This window comes from Panthera pardus, unplaced genomic scaffold, assembly GCF_024362965.1.
Source record: "Panthera pardus isolate Hobbes unplaced genomic scaffold, ASM2436296v1 HiC_scaffold_24, whole genome shotgun sequence".
Taxonomy (NCBI): domain Eukaryota; kingdom Metazoa; phylum Chordata; class Mammalia; order Carnivora; family Felidae; genus Panthera; species Panthera pardus.
The window spans coordinates 30,907,016-30,928,218 of record NW_026526810.1 but is presented as its reverse complement, the minus strand read 5'-3'; the positions used below and the strand labels follow the sequence as shown (position 1 = coordinate 30,928,218).

The 21,203-nt window shown below is 51.0% G+C and overlaps 1 protein-coding gene and 1 long non-coding RNA gene across 3 annotated transcripts in view; both read left to right on the top strand.

Moving 5' to 3' along the window:
* Window positions 1-580: 580 nt before the first annotated feature.
* The window catches only part of SMAD3 (SMAD family member 3), a 119,728-nt gene continuing 99,105 nt past the window's right edge, over window positions 581-21,203 (top strand). For both annotated transcript variants that reach the window (XR_008417052.1, XM_019441698.2), the window contains exon 1: window positions 581-1,250. Coding sequence is in view for 1 of the 2 variants with exons in the window: in XM_019441698.2 (XP_019297243.1) it covers window positions 1,045-1,250 (206 nt within the window). In the remaining variant the exon portion in view is untranslated. The remainder of the gene's footprint in view (window positions 1,251-21,203) is intronic.
* LOC128772942 (uncharacterized) lies at window positions 9,243-16,254 on the top strand. Its single transcript, XR_008417057.1, has 2 exons — window positions 9,243-15,749; window positions 15,995-16,254. It is a non-coding gene; the product is annotated as an uncharacterized LOC128772942 (long non-coding RNA).

Sequence of the window (21,203 nt, the reverse complement as noted above, 5' to 3'; positions counted from 1 at the left end):
CACGCGTCCAAGTGCGCGCCCCGACTTCCTGGGCCTCAACCTTCCGCGCGCCCTTCCTCTGACCGGGGTGCCCCCAGGGGTGCCCCGCCAGCCTCCGGCCGGCGCTCACTCGCTGCCAATCTAACCCCCTCCGGCCCGCCACTGCAGCCGCGCTTCCTGAGTGTGGGTGCCGAGAGTGGACGCCACGGCAGGAGCCCAGCCCTCCCCTCTCGCCGCTCCGTTCCCACGACTTCCTCCCGGCGCCCGCCGGCCTTGAGGTCGGGGCCGCGCGGGGTCCCGCGCGCACCAGCCAGGGCCGCCGCCGGCCGCGGTCGCCCACGTGGGCGTGCTCTGCGCCGAGCGGGGGAAGGCCGGGCGCCCTCCCGGAGGCTGGGGGTGGGCAAGGCGCCCGGGGGAGGAGGCGGCGGGGCGCGGGGGAGGAGGCGGGGAGCCCCGGCGGCGGCGAGGGGGCGGTGACAGCGCTTGGAAAGGAGGCTGCACGCGGATTTGCATGAAACACAGACTGGGAGCGGGCGGGAGCGGGAGCGGGAGCGGGAGCGCGGCGCACGCCCCGGGCCGGCCCAGCGAGCGAGCGAGCGAGCGAGCCGGGAAGGAGGAGGGGAGCGGGGAGGCGAGGCTGCCGAGGCGGAGGGATCTGCGCATCAAAGCGAGCGAGGCGAGCAAAGTTTGGCTGGGGGTTGGACTTTCCTTCCTGGAGGCGGCACCCAAACAGCTACCCCGTGCGGAAACCCAAACTTTCTTCTGCCACTCCGAGTCTCGCGGCCGCCGCCTCCGCCCCGCGTTCGGGGCCTTCCCGACCCGGCGCCGCAGTCGTCCGCCCGCCCTCCCCGCCGCCCTTCTTCCCGCCGCGGGAGCCGCTCGGGGCGCAGGGCCGCGCGCCGAGCCCCGCTGGCTGCAGCGCCGCGGCCCGGCCCGGAGCGCGGGCAAGTTCGCCGAGAGTTGAGGCGAAGTTTGGGCGGCCGAGCTCCCCTCTGCGCCTCCGGAGCCCCGCCGCGCCCAGCCCCGCCGGGGGCGCCCCTCGCCGCCCGCGCGCCCTCCCCAGCCATGTCGTCCATCCTGCCCTTCACCCCCCCGATCGTGAAGCGCCTGCTGGGCTGGAAGAAGGGCGAGCAGAACGGGCAGGAGGAGAAGTGGTGCGAGAAGGCGGTCAAGAGTTTGGTCAAGAAGCTCAAGAAGACCGGGCAGCTGGACGAACTGGAGAAGGCCATCACCACGCAGAACGTCAACACCAAGTGCATCACCATCCCCAGGTGGGGGGCCCCAGCGACCCGGGGGGCGCGCCCGCCCAGCCCCCTGACGCGGCAGGGCCGGGTGGGGTTGGAGCGGGAGGGTGTGTGTGTGCGTGTATGTGGGTGTGTGTAAGGGGGGGGGCAGTGGGGATCGCGGTCCGGAAGAGGCTGGAGGGGACCCCAAACAAAACCTTCTCTGGATTTGCAAAAATTCAGAGCGTGGGGCTTCCGCGGGGCACTCTCACTTCCAGTCGCTTTTCACCTTCCGGAAAGGGGGTTGCTGCTGGAATTGGCCGCCCCCCACTCCCGGGAGCTCCGGGCTAGAAGTTGAGGCCCGCTTTGTTCAGCTCCGCGGGCCGGAGCCCCTCCTCCGCCGCCGCCTCCCGCCCCCGCGGCCCGCGCTCGTGGAGGTGGTGGTGTCTCTCCCTTTCTTTTCTTCAGTCCTGTCCCCCCACTTCTTTCCTCCGCAACAGGAATGCAGTCCGTACAGCTGGGGCTGTGGGTGAGGAGCGGGAGCCTCGTGATTGACAGATTCCTTCTTCGTTCTCTCTTTGCCTTCGGGATTAGCATTTTTATCGAGTATTTTTAGACTCGGTTGTGCCAGTCTCCCGCCCCCCTCTGCACACACGCACTTTCGTTGCAGCGCAGGGCTTTCAAATGAGAGACAAGTGGCAGAGGTTAGGGTCGTCTCTCCTCCCCCTCCTCCAAAGGATTATTTGCCCTGCTTTCAGCCCGAGATTGCGGGTTGATGTAGGAGAGAGGGAGCTTCGAGCTGATCAGATAACGAAACGCACCCCAAAGTGGGCCTCCTCAAATGGGCCCTCGCATTCCTGCAGAGCCCTCCTTCCCCAAGCGCTTTGCCATCTGGCCGGACCTCCTTTCTCCTCCGCAGCGCGCTAGCTAGGTCAGGCGAGAGCTCACAGATGGCTGATAGAAGGGGTCAGTGACTTCTCTCCACTCCCCAGGGCCCTCTCTTAGCTTAGCCGCCCCCGGCTGGGAATTCGGGTGTGTGGCGGAGGGGTGGGGGTGGGGGAAGCGGGGGTCACCTGAGCCTCCTGTCTGTCCCTCTAGGCTCCCTTTAAAGTCTGATTCTGCACCAAGGGAGTGTGTGTGCGTGGGGGCGGGATGTCCTTGGGGGTCCCAGGCTGCAGAGGAATGAGTAGAGGGTCCCCAGGGCTTGAGCCCCACAGAGATCGTTGTCCTTCCTCCTGGGCCACGAGTGGACTGCATCCTTGGCCACCTGCTTGGGGCAGCTGTACAAGGCCTGCCAGCCGTGTGAGGCAGGCACAAAGCCACATCTGTCCACAGGAGCCCAGAACGGGCCTCCTCTGGAAATAAATACCGCATATGGTGGGAGTGCTGGCTTAAAAAGTAATATATATTTTTTTAACTGGGTGGATCCAGTCAATACAGGGGGAGGGAAGGCGGTGTGTTTTCTGGGAAGTGCGTTCTGGGTGTGTGATCAGGAGCCAGAATCCACTTCAGAGGAGTTGGTGTGACGGGATGGGGTCGTGGGCCTTGGGTTTTGGTCCCAGCCCTGGTTCCTAATTCTGCTTTATTCCTTCTGGTGTGTGTGTGTGTGGGGGGGGGGGTGAATGAGTGTACTTCTCCTCCCCCCCGGGGAGGGGTGAATGCAAAACCTGCCACCTTACCTGTCTGGGTGCATTGAGGACAAGTGCTTTATGCCTTGAAGCAGAAGGAAAAAAAAAAAAGGCATCAGTTATAAAATGAGCAGCCGCGTGAAGTATTTTACAGTTTACAAAGCACTTTCACATGGTTTTAATGAGATCAAGAAAGAAAGAAACTCCTGGAAAATAGCAAGGGCAGTCAGACTTCAGGTTTACCTCTTTTTTAAAGTTGAGAAAACTTTGGAGGAGGGAGGGAGGGGAAGAGATTTGGCCCAGTGGACTTGGGACTCGGATCGAATGTGCTCCTTTTCCCATCAGGAGCTGCTCTGTACTTTGAAGGTTCTGAATACATTCTTTGCTGAATGCCAGAGCACTGTTAGGTTGGGGTGGGGGCGGCTGTGGATCTTTGTTGGTAAAGTTGCTAATGACTGGCGACTGGTTGGAGGAGAGCCCTTGCTTCCCCTGGTTCACCCTCTGGGGAGGCATAGCTATGGCCTGCCTTTTCCTCTTCCAAAGTCCTCCACCGCCTGAGGCGAAGGAAAGCTCTGGATGTTTCTGAGAGTTCAAGCTGACTTGCCCCTGGCCTTCTCCTGACTCTCTTAGGAGCTGGGCATCTTCTACCTGCCTTGGCAAGGGCCTATACGAAGGTAGATTTTGTTTTTAGTCTCTTCTCAGGGAAACCCAGTTGGTTGGGCGGACCCAGACAAAATGGATTTTCATCCCTGGATTCTGTGCCCACGCCTCTGGGTCACCTTGTCTCCCTTGGCAACAGCTGCCACTGTTTTGGTCGTGGGCAGAAAACTAAAGGCCACGTCTTGGGGGAGGTGGCTAGCTGGCCTCCACGTCAGTGATATCAGCACGTCTGCTCAGCCCCAGAGAGTGTGGTGGTGTTTGTCGAATTGTCCGCGCTCTCTGTGCTACCTTTCATAACTAGGGCTTTGGAAAGTTGGCCAAGGGAAATGTTTAACCTCGTTATCCCATGATGTGTATGTGTGTGTGTGTGTGGGGGGGGGGGGGGCGGGTGGGTGTTGGGCAGTGGGCGCCTAAAGCTACCCTGGGGTTTCAGAAGACCTCAGTCTAAGGAGATTTGACGAGAGTGTTTTGGCTAATGTATAGTCACAATCAGCAACAGCAACCTTTGGCAATTACAGCTGTATCCTAGGATCTTCCAGACGGCATGCTTGCTTATGTTATTACGCCAGCTCTAACCTGTCTCAGTGGTCAGGAGAGCTGGAGCGATACAGGCTTACTGATACCAGGCGTGTAAAAGAGACCAGTGCCAAGGAAGTGGTAAGAGCTTGATTTAGATACATCAGCAGAGAGGCTATCAGGATACTCTGAGGTCTGGCAGGATGGGCAGAACTTAGACAAGTTGTGTAACAGCATCTTACTTGTCACCTGCTTGAGTCTCTGAGTAAAGCAGTAGGCATCTTCCTGGCAGATGATAAGAGTGGAGTCCTCGCATTTACCACCGCAAAGTAGAGAAGGTGTGTGCCTGTTATGTCAGTAATAAGGAGCCAGGCACACTTAAGAATGACTGCTCTCACCGATGGGATCTGTGCCTTGGTCCAGTTGCTGGGAGCTGGACCAAGCTTAAAGTCTGGTTCGTTTGGAAAGGAATTTAGGCTTTCTTATGTCAAAGCACTTTCTTGTGTCGATGTCCAGAGGAAAATGGGGGAATTGAACCCAACACCAGGTCTGACACATACCCGTCTCCCCTTTCTCTGTGAATCCGTTCTTCTAACATGGCCTCCTCCTGTTAGCCACCTGGACTTCACCAGGCTACTCTCACCCTAGGGAGAGAGGAAAAAGATAGTCATCTTTAAGGTTCCTTTCTCAGACGTCTGGGGACAGACCTTTACCAAGGCTGCAGGAGTGGCTTCTTGGTCTCCTGTCCACCCACCCCTCTCGCTGCTGCTCAGAGCACCATTCTGGTATCGCCTGTTGGAAGCAAGCCCACTTCTGGCTGCCAGGGAGGTGGTCCATCGGCTCTCCTTTCTCTCGTTAACCTTGATTAAGGGAATGACATACAGGGGCCGGGAAGAAGAGGGGCCCACAGACCGTGCGTAGCTGACTCTGGGGGCTGGCTCAGAGCTCCGGCTGAACCCAGGAGCCACTGGATGTTGCCTTGACGTTTGGAATCTTGGAACTTGCTGCTTGCACCCAGGAGTTAAATGTTTGGGCCAATTCATGTTACCGACAGCCCCTGGCTCCGAGTTCCTAATCAAATGTTACAGGGTTGGATTTTGTGGATTCATTGATAATGACTGGCCCCCTCCCAGGTCTGTGTCAATATTGCAGGCAATGGGAGAGGATGCAGAGATAAATTTGAGACGGCCCCTGCCTGTAAGCAGCTTCTATTTCAGTAAGGGAGACATTCATAAGGCATTATTTGCACGTCTAACCACTATCTCTTTTTTATTCCCACCGATCAGAAGAAAAAATGAGTTCTAGTATGGAGTGATTTCAGGGTGGAGGTGGGGACTATAATATGTCTTTTAAATACTGTTAGAAGTCACTGTCAGAAAACACAATAATGGCAGCCATCTGTGTTCGCCAGAAAGAGCACAAAATTCATGTCCTGGACCTTGCCATTGTAATATCTGGACGGGTTTAGGAGTTCACTTTAATGTCTCAGATCCTTCACATCTACACCTGTAAAATCAGGATGATATAAGGCCTTCAAGGATGTTTTGTAAACCAGAGCGTTTGACAGATACAAGTATTATGTTTTAGCCTCCTGTGTCTATCATTTGTTCATTACTAAATTATTCACTCATTTATTAAATACCTTCTACACTGAGCAAGGCAGGGCACCGGTTCTCAAGGAGCTCCCTGTCTAGACTGGAAGATAGACTTGGCCAAAGATACAGGAAATGGACTGCAGCCTGGGGATGTACAAAGCGCCCAGAGACGTGGGGACAGACTGTTAATTCTGTGGGAGGAGGTGGGGGAGAGGAGGGAGGGCTCCCTGTAAGGTGGAAAATCAAAACGAGGGCAGGAGTTATTATCCAAAGGAAGTTTCTGAACGACAGCGTGATCAGGTACATGGTGATACCTGCCTGCAAGAATCAGGACATCTTTATCTTCTGCCTTTTATTGAACGGAGTCCTGTTGTAAATATGGTACCTCGTAGCATGCACCGAAGGGCCAGGGACCTTTGTGCAGTGTTTATGCCAGTGTACAGCTTTCTCCCTTTGAAGTAAAACATCATTTAGTATTGCAAACCTGAAATTCAGGTTTCCTCCGTGCGAACAGTGAGTGACTTTAGACATACTAGCTTAGAACATAACAGGGTCAATAAAAACTGGATAACTTGGAGATGATCGTGGATACTTGGAATTTCAGAATTTTGGTGGGACCTAGCGTTCTCTGTCTCTGGTTAACACTTGCTGAAATAAATCCTATACGCCCGGGTTTCTGCGTGGACGTAAGAGCTTTGAATAGCGTATTTTTAAAAGTCTTTGCAAGGACATCAAGTTTCAAATGACAATTTTAATAATGGAAAAAAGTCCGCAAATATAGTAGTCATTTCGTTCTAATGAGAAATGCCAGAAGCTGGTGAAAATGACAGAATGTGGCTCAAGCTTATCACATCAGGAACCCAATTAAAATGAGTTTTTGAAAAATAAATATTGGTTTAGTAATGTAAACTTGTAATTGCTGTATTATTTTAATGGAAATAAAATTAACATGATTTAATGGACTGAGCGACCATTAATTTTCACTTGTTAATTTATTAGGGGATTTTAATGCCATTGAATGCACAATACAGCCATTGTTTTGTGTGAGCTTCTCTATGAAATAAACAGGACCAAGCAGCGCTGGTTTTAAAAGTTGAAATCAGACTTTATTTCCACTACCTTGTTCTCCCACCTTCTTTATCCACTTCTCCCCCAGCTTCCTATATGTGCTGTTAAATTGTGTAACGTGGATGCAGCTTTCGCAATCAACAAGGCTCACGATTAGTCCTAATTAACTTTTGTCCTTGTCTCCTTTGGTGAATTGACCTGTTAAAAACATATATCAACTCCGCCCCCTTCCCCAAATCCACATCTGCTCGTATTAGTTGGCTGGGAAGACGAGTGCCCAGAAAGGTTGCTCCCGAAGGCAGCCTGGGACTGGGTGGTTTACCACCTTCTGCAGACAGGAATGGTTGCTGAGGTGTTAGATGGTCCTAGCTCCTCCCCAAGGAGGGTGGGGAATCATCTAGTAACCGCTGAGAGGTTCCTGGCCTTGGAGCCTTCAGTCTCTCCACTTTCAGGCACGGTGGTTCCTGGAAACAGTTGGAAATTGCCGTATTAACGCCACCCTACAGAAATTTGGTTTCTAATTTTACTCTATGCCAAGTTTTAGAACACAGATCCTCAGAGGACTTGTCCGGTTCATTTTTATGCTCTCCTTCCTTGTGCCTACCTGGGGCCAAATCCTGTGCTAGATGGCCGGGAGGAAATCGTGAATGAGACAGACACCACACCTGCCCTCTTACGTCTTCTAGTCCACTGGCTGCCAACATGGGTTCTCCGGAGTTGTAATAATGCTGTTAAGTGTTCCCAGGAGTTAAATTTGTAAAATACTGTTTTCTTGATGCCAGAGAGCCAAATCCCTCAAACTTTACAGTTTATTGAGTCTCGACAAGGGCAATTTGCGTGTGTGTGTGTGTGTGCGTGTGTGTGTGTGTGTGCGCATGCGCGTGTAACATTATTCTTTGTTTTGATTTAATTAACTATTTTAGAAATAACAAATCTGTAGCACAAGTCACACTCTCTGCTGTTGATTATCTGAGGCCTCTGCTGTAAACAGCAGCCTGCCACAGTGCATACTACTGCAGAATGTTTTGACAGAGAGACTCAGTTGAAAATGAAAACACCATAGAAGCCTATTAATTAAGAAGTTCGCCTAATTCTGGACTAGGCTGAAGTTTGTTGAGCAGGCTTTTTCTCCCCATGAATACTGTCAAAGACAAATTTATTATAAACAAGGTTTTTGGGGTCATTTTGGACGCAGGAGTCAGCAGACCTGGGTAGGTTTCTAGACTTAGCTCTGTTTCTGATTAGCTGTGTGACCTGAGGCAAATCGCTTAACATCTCTGGGCCTCAGATGTTCTCTGTTGGAAAATAGGGGAGCTAAACCTTACTGGAGGGCCTTTCTAACTCTAAAATGCAAGCATTTTAGAAGCTCCTATTTGCATGCATTCAGTTGAACGATATATCATAGGTCTTTCTTAATTATTAATGTCCTAAGGCCCCATCAATCTAGTGCCAATTAATTTACATAAATGAAGGTAATAAAACTATAATCCAGTCTTTAACTTTAGTTATGTTACCCTTCTCTCCTCCCTGCCTCTCCCTTACCCTGTGAGTCTAAATCAGTGAAATTTAACTACAAAGGAATATAAAAATAGCTGAATTCTACGAGAAAGATGTGAAGGCTGTGTGTCTTGAGATGCCACGAGCAATTTTTCTTCTTTTGTTGCTATTTTTGGCTCTTCTCGGAGCAGGAAGTTTACTTAAACTAATGACCACAGACGCCTAAAAATGGTTAAATGTAAGAGGTAGGCATTATAAAGGATACCTGTGGAAAATGTTTGCTCATATGTCAGAGCTTACCCAGGAAGCTTCCTTTATTTATTTTCAAGCATCTATATAAAGAAAGACTATGCTGGATTTCGAAAGCTCGTGCCTTTTGTTTGGCAGCGTGGAGGTTATGAGTTTAACCCCCCAGCTAAGAGATGAAAAGGGAGTTTCTCCTGAAACAGTACTTTTTCTGTGTTACGTGGCTCTCCAGGCTTATAGGGGGCAAGTTTCTCCTCTAATGCTTTGCTGGGAGTTTGGGACTGGAGTACCGCTTTAAGAACCACTGTGTAAGGGTTTACCTTTGACACCTACAGGGTTATAAATCTGGCTGCTTCTGCTGCTAAGTAAGTATTGCATCACCAACTGCTAAGCCAAGTTGTAGCGCTAAGGTGCCACCATTTTTTTTTTCTTTTTCCTTTAGACTGGACTCTTGAAAATAGTGATGCTTTTTGGGTGTGTGTTTTTTAAAGGTCTGTTTTTACGCTGTCACAGCTCAAAAATGCCAAAAGGCATTTTTTCCTTAAAAAATCACCTCTGGGCTAAGCCCAAATGTGGAGTAATGGATCCAGAAAGGACTTTTTGAGTAGTTGCAAGTGGCTGAAAGCAGGCACGGATGATGGAAATTGGGTTTTTCCTTTCACTTCAAATCTTTCCCGTTGTAAAGTCTCTCTTCCCCTTACTGGATTCAGACTCAAGGGGAGCCTTATTTCTCTGTGTGCCTGGGAGGGCAGGGTGAGTTAGCCTGCTCTGCTATCCGTTTAAGTTTTGTGTGTAACCATTTATCTCTAACCAAGCAGGTTCTTAAAATATTACCTGAGGAGCAGGGGGGAGGGTGTGGGTGGACAGGAAAAGCATGGTAATGAAGAAAGAGCAAAGGGCGCTGGAGTCTGACAAACTTGGATTGGAGTATGCCAGTTGCTAACTCTGCGGCAGCCTTGGGAACCTCTGCCTCAGTTTATTGAACCCGTTTCCTTATCCGTAAAATGGGGTTGGGACTGCCATAAATCAACCCAAATGAGATAAGAGAGACCAAGCCCTTGGCCAATATTTGCAGCTCCCAGCACATAGTAGGTGCTCAGCAAACACTCCTTTTTCCCTTTTGAGGGGGCTATTTGACTGATGGCATCCATCAGTTCCAGCAGGGGACCTCCCCCCTCCCCTTCTTTATTGTCATTTAAAAAAATTGTTTGGCTGACTAAAAATAATAGTATTGAAAACATACTTTGATGAATCAGTGCTCCTGGGGCGGGGGATGGGTAAGCTCCTGAAGAAGTGCTGTGACTCATGCACTTGTCACCGATAGCCTGCCCGTAAGTGCGTGGAAGTGCGTGGTGTTTATTGTTGCTGGTGTTTTTCTGAGCCCCGGTTGGGAAGCAGTTCCGGTTGGAAGCCCCACCTCACCAGTCAGCGTGGCCGTCAAGTAAGGATGGTCGGCACCAGAAACTCGTGGCTCTGAAACAACGGGGGTGTGGGTGGTGGCACCCTGGGCTGCCCTTGGATAGGCACAGGAGGACTCGTGCCTGCACGGCTGGGCTTTGACCCTCCTTCTGGGTGTACTTCTTCTCATGGGGCAGAGCCCCAGGGCCAAGGGATGGCCCATCTAGAGCTTGCACCTCCTCCTTCCAGACTGAGCCATGAGTCCCGACCTTCAGTTCCCTGCCCCAGTGGTCTCGAGACTGCTTTCAGGTTCTGTGTGGGCCTCTTCCAGGTCCATCTGCCCAGGAAAGGGTATACTGCATCTTCCATGGACGTGTGTGCCCCCATGGGCCTGAGGGCTGACAAGGCAGGGCAGGGGGATAGACAGGCTGGATGGAATTCACGCTCGTGGGTGTCTGTATGGGTGTGCATCGAGCCCCTCTGAGTGTGTGATGGCACCAGGTGGGGGGCGGGGGGCTGGCACTTGGGCCCAGTTCTCCCTGAATGTCTGCATCCCAATGTGAAACCAAGAGTCCAGAGAGCTCTAAATGCCCACCCGGCCTTCCACCTTGTGTTAAAGTGTTTGTCAAGGTAAGGAAGATAGAATATATTCCATTCATCAGTTGCACTGATTTCCATCTCTTGAACGTGACATACGGCATGTGGGCCTTCACATGTCCTCTGCTTGGGACCTACCAGGGGTGGAGCTAGCTTGTTTCTAGCCACCCCCTCTCTATTGTCAAGCCACGATGGAGGCGCCTAGGTGCACCACTGTATGGACAAGACTGTGGAGACTTTCACAGGGATTGATTTCCCTCACCTTGAACCCAGATCGGAACAAATTACAGATCAGGGAGGAGGTGATAATGTGTTGCAGCTGCCCGTCTTAGAAGTGGAGCTAGAGTTTGACACCTGCTAATGCATTTGTTGTTGGGTAGGCTTACTGGGCACTGACTTTGTGTGGGGCCTCAGGGGATATAGAGATGTAGAGGTCAGGTGCCTCTGAACTGCGCAGAGGCAAAAAAGGGTCACAGCGACCACAGTTGTGGCGGGCTCAGGGGACAGACACTCTAGTAAAGGTCAAACAAGTGTTGATTTGGGAGCCCTGAGGAGGAGCAGCTCTCTTCCTCGGGAAGGCAGCAGGCTTCACAGAGGAGGTGGTGCTCCGGCGGGACCTTATGGATGGACAGAGCATGGGCGTGGGGCGAAGGCTGCCTGGAGCACTGGCCAGACGGAGCATGCAAGGACCTGGTGTCTGGGGCCGGCAGGACATTCCGGAGTGGCCAGGGCATGGAGGTGTCTGGGTCAGGCAGAACATTCCGGGGTGGCCAGGGCATGGAGGAAGGAGTGGCCGGAGAGGAACCAGGGAAGACTTCGGTAGGCCAGGCGAGGCATTTGGACATTGCTCTTTGAGCGCCTCAGGGATTTTCAAGTAGGGGCATGGCGTGGCCAAAGCCACTGCGGGGTTCGGGCTCCATTTCCTCCCCCACCCCCATGGCCAGTAACAGCAGGTTTTCTGCCTGAGTTATCCAGGTCAGAGTCATAATCCCTTACACCACCATGTGGACAGCTTTAGGCTATGTCTGGACCAGGGTGAGAATAGTGTTTTGTTCACCGTCAGGAGAGAAGACTAGTTGTACAGCCAGGAGGGCTCTGGGAGCCCAAGTGTTCAGGTAATTAGCTGGTGAGTCATGCCCGCCTCTTGCCATGGATTCCTTGGGAAAGTGAGTGGAGTGATGCCTGGTCTCTCCAAGCGAAGGCCTCGAGACCAGATCTCGGCCTCCCCCTTGGCCTACCCTGTGCCTGGCGCACGGCCTTAGGTGGAATGTCTCCGGACAGTGTTTTTAATTTCTTCATTGATGATCATCTAGGCCAGCAAGCCTTCCACTCCCCGACCGCACTGCAGTCGGCAAGAATGCCTCAGTTCTGTCCTGCAGACTTACAGAATGTCCTGAGTGTATTAAAAACAGATTCTGTTCCTTAACAAGAGAGCAACATAGTTTATTTAAGTCAGTGTTGTTCATTTAGCACCCGGAGCAAGCAGATATCATGGCCATTTAGAGATTGGGTACAACTTCCCTTATCTGGTTAGAGTCGGCTTTTTGTTGCTGTTGTTGTCTGTTTAAGCTTACAGATTTTCAGAAGATAAAGTTTTGAACTGTGGTTCATGGGCCATTTTTGAGAACACTGCTAGAGACCTGCTTCTGAAGGGACAGTGCACGGCAGCGGAGAGCTCTGGATTTATGTTCAGGAGATCCACGTTCAAATCCCTGCTCCCCACCTGCTGCTTCAGTGACGTGGACAGGTCACCTAGCTTCTTTGATCCTTCTTTCCTCACCTGTAAAATGGGGAAAATAATACCTCCCTTAGTAGGATTATTGAACTTATTTGGTTAGATGAGCTATGCATTTAGGGCTCCTGGGTGGCTCAGTCGGTTAAGCGTCTGACTCTTGATTTTTGGCTCAGGTCATGATCTCGCAGTCATGAGACAGAACCCTGCGTCGGGCTCTGCACTGAGTGTGGAGCCTGTTTGGGATTTTCTCTCTCCCCCTCTCTCTCTGCCCCTTCCCCTGTTCATGTTCTCTCTCTCTCTCTCTCTCTCTCTCTCAATAAATAAATAAACATTTGGATGAGCTATGCATTCAAAGCACTTTGCAGACTGGAAAATATTACAGTGTCACCTGCTATTTCTTTATGAAGCACAGCTCTGTAGTGTTGCTAAAAACCCTTTCTGACAGAGATGGATTAAGGCTTCTGAGTTTACACCCAGATTTTCACAAAGGCATTAGAGAAAAATTATACACGATGCTCAAAATTCAATAGGAATATGAACTCAGGGCGTGCATGCTCTGGGGCCTGGTACCAGAATCTTAGGCTCGCTGTGCCAGCTTGTCAGCTTTGTGGACCCGTGGCCGGTCACCTGAGCCCTCTCACCTGGGCGTGAGACAGCATGAAGTGAGTGCTGACTGTATACCAGACGCTAGCATGGGCCACTGATTGACTAGTTGGTTTTTGTTACCCATCTGTACTACTCTAAGAAGGATGAGTTACTCATGTTCACAGAGGAGGAGCCTGAGGCTTTGAGGGGTCAGCGGCTGAACAGGAATCTGAACTCCAGTCTCTGGTTCCTGACCCTGGTTGCCTGCCCCAAGGCTCCCCGGAAGAGGCTATACCATTATTACCGTTTTCAGCCTCATAAGAAGGTCAGTGAAATTGTGTCAGTAATTTGCTCCAGGTCCCATGATGAGAGATGGACTCCTCTCTGGACTTGCCTTGGAGTCTCTAGCCCTTCTAGAACCTACGGTGATGCTCGAATTCATTGAACCGACCAGGACACTTCTAAGAGTGAAAAGGAGCAGTGCGATTATTAATTATGGCCAGAAGGTGAGCATAAGCCTGGAACGTCCAGCCAAACCTGGGCAAATAGTAACCCTAAGTCACCCTGCCTCCGTGCCAGTGGCTAATGATACCTGACTAGGTAACGGGAGGATTAGATCAGCCAGTTCGTATGTTACTGCTAAAGGGTCAGGGACTGAGCTATTTGCTCCTGGTCCAGGTGAAGTGACTTTGCCTGAGATCAGGCAGCAAGTTGGCAACATGATATCCGAAAGCCGGATGAGGCCTCAGAAATAATCTAACACAGTGAAGTTAGCGCTAGAGCTTTCTTAACTGGAGCAGGAGTTAGGGAATGTTTGGCTGTGTGGATGGCTGCTCTCCAGCAACAGGAATAGAGGTTAGAGGTCAGAGCGGGGGTGGCTGCGAGGAGATGGTGAGGCATTCACCCGGTTCTAGAATGTCTGCATCCTCTCCCGGCTGTGTCCCTGCAAAACCCAGGAGATGCTCTCAGGCCCAGCGCAACCCAGACGACATTTAATGGCCAGGAGCAAGAGACTCCTCCTGTGAGCTGACCTTTCCTGCTCCCCTGTTCCGTTTTAGAGTCCCGGAGGATACCACTGGCTGGTTGTTGGTACAAGTTTAGTGGATAAACCCTCTGCTGAAGAATTTTGGAAGGCATTGAGGAAGGAATTAAAAATAACAGCAAGCATGCCTTTTCTTTCTCTCTGATTGTGGTCAATGCATGGAATGTGCCAGGGCCTCTGTGGAGCACGTGGCCCCAAATAACCCCTCTGCCAGTGGAATTCTGTAGAGAACACGGAAGGTCTAGGAGCCGTCTCACTGCCGCTTTGTGTTCTCAGGATTCGTTCCTGCGATCTTCTCTTGCCCCGAATAACTTGTTGGAAGTCTGGAGAGGGACTTGAGTCTTCTGTGTTCTCCAACCAGGCGGCTGTCATAGGGGAGGCCCTGTCTGATGAGCTCCAAGGAGAGCAGCTGGAGTGACAAAAGTGGACCGGTCACAGGCTGAGAAAAGGGAAGTGTAAATTCAAGCCAAACTTGGCAGCATTCGCTTTGGAGAACTTGAGCTGATACTATGGAGCTCTGGTCGTCATCCTTTGTGGCTACGCCGTGTCTTATAAATAGAACAAGATGCATTCTCATTCCCCCCCCCCCCGCCCCCTTTCTCTACCCCACAGACACAAGGAGGCATGTGTGTGGGTGAGTATGGGCAGGGAGTATTAATTATTTATGTTCCAGTTCTTCAGAGAGACATCGTGGGAACTGGGCCCTGGGCTCCATGGAGATGACCAGGCCATGCCACGGGTAAGGCTGGAATCTCTTGCTGAGTTCCAGCAGTCCTGATCATGCAGCCCTCTCCTGCCTGGTAGTGCCCTGAGCCCGCTGGCCTTTCCCTCTGTGGTCCATCCTATATTCTGTATCGGGGCCAGACTCACTGCGTGAGGATACTTCTGGCTGCAGGTAACCTAAAACCCAACTAACACCTTCAACGGTGTGGAGGTTTATTATCTCCTCTACCGTGTTTGGAGGCAGGGAGGCTTCGGGCATCACCAAGGACTTGGGAGCCTTCCGTCTTTCTGCTCTGCCAGCTTCAGCCTGAGGGGTTTTGCCTTCAAGCTTGACTCCTCGTTGGTCCAGCGATGGCCACAGCTGCCGCAGGCATTACCCTCTTTATACATCCAGGGGACAGAAAGGGCTGCTTCTCCTTGGTGGGGGCGTGGGGGTGGGGTCTCTTTATCCAGGAAGAGCCTCCTGGAATCTCATTGGCCAATGTTGTGTCGCGTGCAGTCAGGGCAGCGATAATGGATTGCGATAAGCCTCTTGAGGTCAAGGATCCAAGGCTATTTCTTTGACACATTACTATACTTAGTACCTGCTAGGCACTTGGTGAATTTCAATCAATACTTGATTACTGTTTACCTTCTTCTCTGAGTAGATTCCTGAGCGCTTACCTAATGTCTTGCTAATTCGGGAGTTGTGGTGGTAAACCATTCAGAGACCAGCTGCCCCCACGGAGTTTACAGTCAAGACAAGACCCAGAAACAATTATGTAACTGTGTTTGGAGCCTCTAGTGGGTGGATTGTTGGCAGTTGGCCAACATGGCAGCTTTGGAAGAGGTGTGAAATTGGGGTTCAGGGAGATAAGTGGATGGGTGATTCACAGGGGAGACCCTCGAGGCTTTTGAAGTCTATGCCTGAGGATGACATCTTGTGACCCAAGCCAGGTCTCTTTAAGCAGTTCAGATTTCGGTCTCCACCCCTCCAGTCTTGTTTTCCTGTTGACAAAATGAAGGTAGAAACTTGCCCTTGAGTCTGGAGTGGGGGAAGGGCAGAGAGCTGAGAGCTCATGCCCCCAGGGGAAATCTTCTACTGGTTCCTGTGGTATTCTACCTACAAAACCATGTGCAATTCAATGGCACGCTTAGTGTTGTTGTGAGTCTCACTGGCTTTGAATCTCCTAGAAACTTTCTCTGAAAGCATATAGATGAAGAAATGAAAACTCTATAGATGTTTAGTGGTTAAAAACAAAGTGCTGGCTGATTTACGTAATTTTTTTGTCGTTTTCTTTTTTTTTTATTTAAAAAAAATTTTTTTTTTTTAATGTTTATTTTTTGAGACAGAGAGAGACAGAGCATGAATGGGGGAGGGTCAGAGAGAGGGAGACACAGAATCTGAAACAGGCTCCGGGCTCTGAGCTGTCAGCACAGGGGCCCGATGCGGGGCTCGAACTCACGGACCGCGAGATCGTGACCTGAGCCGAAGTCGGCGCTCAACCGACTGAGCCACCCAGGCGCCCCTTTTTGTCATTTTCTGATGGAACTTTCTGCAGAGATAGAATACCCTGGAGTCTTCCTGCCACAGTCAGCTAATAACTGACTTCAGGTCTGCAAATATGCTTTCATTCCAATTCAGAAAAAACAAAACAAAACAAAAACAAAAAAACACAGCCTGTCCCAAGACCTCGTGTTTCATTTTCCTATTGATCTAGATGCTGGGAGAACTTGGGACCCCGGGGGAGCATCTAAAAGCTAATTAAAGATGTTTGCTTGAGGTTTGCCTGTTTTTCTTGCTTGGTTGAGAGAGTTGCAGTTTTTGCTTTTATTGTTAAAAAAAAAAAAAAAAAAAAAAAAAAGAGAAGCCATCGCCACTGCTGATCCAGGAGGTGGTGGCTGGGGGTGTTGCACCCTTCGGTAAACACGTGACATTGTCCTCCTTCCCTCTTCACTCGGTCCCCCACAGAGGCACCTTTGAGCATAGGCCTGGAACCAAAGCAGCTACTGCAGCTACTTGCCTTGAAAATTCCCGAGTTTCCAGGAGTAGTGGCCAGGTGAGCCTGGGTGTGAAACCCAACTAAGCTGTCCCAGCGTGAGGCTTCTGGTTCTGTTTGATCAGCTCTGGTTCTGAAGTTAATGGCCCGAGCTCCCCACTCACAGAGGGAGAGTCAGCATGTGGGGAGGCCGGGGGCCCGCCTGCCATCCCAGGGGTGCCCCCAACCCTTTGTTTAACCACGGCTGTGGACCAGTGGTCTCAGATGTTTACCATCGCCTGTTTATAAGAGGGAAGTGTGGTCATATTTCTATCTCTTTTGTGGGCTGCACGGTTGCCTTACTGGGGCTCATGTGGGAAGTGGTTACCGTTAGGAGGAGGGTAAAATAACAGTACTCACAAAGGGACTTTGATCCAAGAATCCTTTTGAATGTCATCTTTTGGCCACCGTGTTTTTATTTATTTATTTTTTTGCCTATCGGCCTTCACGTCAGTAATGAGAAAATCCAACCACATAAGTGGGCCTCATGCTCCCCAGTGGGGCTGGATCACAACTGCAGTGCAAACTTCTCCTCTCCCCGGGTTTCACTGTGGGGGTGACCCCCAGCTCTGTGTATCTGCCACAGCCGGAGACCCTCCCCTCCAGCTGCTCTCTGGACATCAGTACCTGAACGTCCCAGCAACACCTGGAATTGACCTTGTGCCTTTCCTTTCCGTCCTCCTCCCACAACCTACGTTGGTTTACATCTTCCTTCTTATTGAAGCCACAGGTTCAATGAAGTGTTCAATCCTTGAGTAAACAGTCAATTGCGCACGCGGAGGAAATGCAGTCGCGGTGTCCCGTTTCTTCGGTGAGGCGGTGGGTCCCCGGCCACTGCCTGGCAGAGAGGTTGGCTTTATGAATTCAGGAAGGTCAGCTTGGCTTCTCTGGGGCCTTTGCAGCTACAACGTGACAAGCTTTGAGAGAATCCCGGGGCTCAAAATGAGCTGTAATATTTCATGACACCTCTCTGTCCTCTCCCCCTTGGCTTCTTGCCTTTTGCTGTTTTCTTGATGCACATGTTTTCCTAGGGGACACATCTAAGTTTTCATCTGATGCTCTATCTTCAGAGGTGGCTCATTCCTTAATGACCTTATTTAATTCAATCATAGGTGGTGTTGTTTAACGCCCACCCCCCCCCCCCCGATATTTACTGAGCATCTTTACTTGGTGGTGGACCAGACATCATGGCCCAGGAGTTGTGAATGCATTGTTGGTTTGGACAGCCATACATCCTTCTGCCTTCCTGAAGCTTCCAGGCTTGTGGTGGAATGAGGCCCACCTGATGAGAATCTAGCCCTTGTTCCCCCGCCAGGGGAAATCAATCTGCAGGCAAAGAGGAATTCTTATTTAGCCCGAAGCACACGCTTCCTGAGCTTCTAAGGCACCGGCTGCATTCCAGTCCTGGTGCCATAAAAATACAGGAAGGAAAGGAAACGTGTTCACAGGTTGGTTAGAGATTTTAAACCGACAATCAACTCTCTCTTGTCCACAAGAAACCAGAATCTGCCCCTGGCTTTCGGTCTCTCAGGCCTATAGCTCAACAGAGTGCCCTTTCAAAACTGGGGTAGATTCTCTTTGCTAATGGCTTTTTCCATGAACCTCAGCCAGCAAGCATATTCTTTGAGGATTACAGTTTGACCGGCACACTCAGGAAGCTGTAAAGAGAAGCATCATTTTGTCTTTAAGCTGTTTTAAGGCCACTGAGGCTTGGAGCCTTCCAGAGATTAATTGGAGAAAGGCGTCTGAAAGCATACCATAAGTTGGCAACGACCATTCCTTTGACGTGCTGTCAGGAGAGGGAACGAGAGGCAGAAGGCCTGAGTCCTAGCCTGGTGAACCAGCTTTGTGACTTTGGGTGAGTCACTTTACTACCCCGGGCCCCTGGTTTCCTCCTTTACAGACCAAAGGCGTTGGCTTACCAGGATTTTAAAGTTTCTTCCACTGTAAAAATTCTAGTTCTTGAGCTTGCATTCAAAGAAATGACTGGCTCTGTTACTCATTCAGATAGTTTCAGGATCACTGTACAATCACCGTGGGGGCTAGGGGTTGGGGCCCCCAGAAAACAGAACGGAAAGCGCTTTGAGGTGCAAGGTGAGCTGTGGTGGCTGGGACTCCTGCTTCATAACGATTCACATCTGGTTGTCAGGCTCGCCATGGAAGGTTCTCAATCTTGGCTCTTGAGAAAAATTCTGGTGTCCGGACCCCACCTCAGACCGATGAATTCAGCCTGTCTGCAGGTGGGGCCTGGGAATCTGCATTTTAAAGCTCTCCTGGCAATTGCTCCATTTAGCCAGGATGGGGAATGAAGCCCTGGATCTTACGTAAAGCTATGGTTCAGGGGCAACTGGCATGTGTTCTGGGGTGGGGTGGGGTGGGGTGGGGGCGGGGAGTGACAGTGGCTGCTTAAAAATAAAGAGTGCGGGCGCTCAGACAGAGAAGTTCTAGATTCTAAAAGCACGTTGGTTTGGCGATCGCAGCTGCCCCCTGCCCTGAGGTTTAGAGCTCCAGGTCTCTCCTATCTCTGGGTCAGTGGTTTCTCCCCATCTCTCAAGCAGCGGAACCATCTGTAGTTGGTTATTTCTGCTCAGGAAACTCCGAGTACTAAGTGGGGGGTGGAGCCGGGTAGGTGTGGAGCAGGAATGGACTAAACAGGCCATTACCCACACCCACACCTTTTTTTTTATTTTTATTTATTTTTTTGAGAAACCGAGTCAGAAGCCTCAGCCAACGCTGGCGTACCTTTATGTCAGATCCTTCCAATGCCTTGGCGGACTGCAGGGGCCGTGGAAGCATCTATGCCCTTCCTGTGCTTTGGTGAACGTGGCCCTGCCCGTGGTCGAAAGCGTCTGCTGCTTCCTCAGCTGTAGCGTTTAAAACCTCCCCCTGTTTGTGCCCAGCTGGTGGTGGTTTCCTGCAGGGAATCCATCCCTACAGCTATGAAATCTGATGGGGCACAGTTGTCCGGGTTCTTTTTTAATGAAAAGGCCAGAATGGGGAAGGACAGCTGATTCGAATCTCTTTCAGGTGGTGGTTAAAGGAAGGCGAGGCTGAACGCTTCAGTTGGTGTAAAATAAGCTGCAGGAGAAAGGAGAACTTGTCAGTTCTGATCAACTCCAAAGAGTTTCACAGACCAAGGGGGCGGGGGTGGGGGGTGGGGGTGCTGTTCTGGGAGCTTTTACAATGACAAGGTTTGGGATGCAGGTGTAGACACACATGCCAGACGTAGGGTGGTGTTTTTGAGATGAGTGAGGAAGGCATCAGTCAACAAATACTTACGGAGCTGAGCAAGACATCCAGAGAAATGGGAAATACGGCCCCTGTCTCCAAAGAGCATACACTCTCACTGGGGGCTTGATACATAAGCATGGGGTGTGGTAGTGAAGGCCTTCTCTGCTGTGGGCACGTGGTGAGTACCTGGGGGTGCCGAGGGAGAGGCAATGGAGGGTGGGGTGGGACGGATGCATCAAAGAATGTGGGTCTGAGCTAGTGAAAGGGAGATACCCCACTATTGGGCGATGTTCTCCTTCCAACATGGTGTCGATGGTTTGCGGGGGGGGGGGGGGGGGCAGCCTTGGTGGGCACCCCATTGCTAGCAGGAATGACTATGTTCTTGCCCTCATCGACATTGCTTTCAGGAGTATGTTTTCCCTTAGTTTCCACGTACCCACCTGAATTTTTGGCATAGTTTCAGTTGGAAAGTCTTTTCTGCTGGGCCCAGAAATAACCGTGTAATAGGATTGTTCTTGGTTCCAGCAGCCCCCTGGCACCCTCTCAGTGGTGGCTGCATTTCGGGTGTGGATGGGAATGATTATTTGTGCATCAGGAAACTCAAGTTTGTCCTGGGAGCGAATTGTGTGATTGTCAGTAAACGCAGGACTGGCTTTGTTAAGCCCTGGCCGTGGCCAAGGCTGTTATTTCTCTGTGGGTAATTATTCCAGGCTTTCACGGTCACGAGCTGAGTGTAATCGGGGGCAGATAAGAAAGTTATATATAGAGCAAAGTACATATTTCTTAAGGTGGGTGGCGGAGGCATTATATATGTGTGTGTTTGTGTGTGTGTGTGTGTGTGTTTAAAAAAAGACCTATATTTTCTGGGCAGCAGAATTTAAGTTTCCAGTAAACATCTCCCTCCCTCGTTACTTCACCTTTTAATTTTGTGTTTATGGTCTCTGTGCTTTGAAATTGTTTGGCCGTGAGGGCAGCCTGAAACAGGCAGAACGGGCCAGGCCCTTTGGAAGCCATGGTTTAGGTCAGAGTTCTTAGAGTCACTCTTACCAGCTGACTGGCAGCTCAGATGTGATTACTAGAGCTCATCTGGAATAAAAATAGAAACCTTGAGCCTGGGAGGGGGTGGGGATATACATTTATGCATTTATTCCCCCATTACCACCTTTATTGCAGGAAGAATCCTCTGTGTGTACTTCTGGGCTGGGGTTGGTTGTTTTTTGTTCTTTGTTTTTTGGTTTTTTTCCCCTCTGTTCCCCCATTTGCCCATGGGGATGCCTCTGCTCTGGAAATGAGAAGCTTGCAGAGCCCCAAGCCTGGAACTAACCCTTGGCTGGACACACACGAGGTTCAGCGGCTGCGGAGTGGAAACCGCCTCTCCCGGGAGATTCGGTGGGGCGCAGCGTTGTTGTCGGCTGAGGAAGCACGGGGAAGAGAGGAAGGGGGGGCAGGAGAAGCAGAGGAG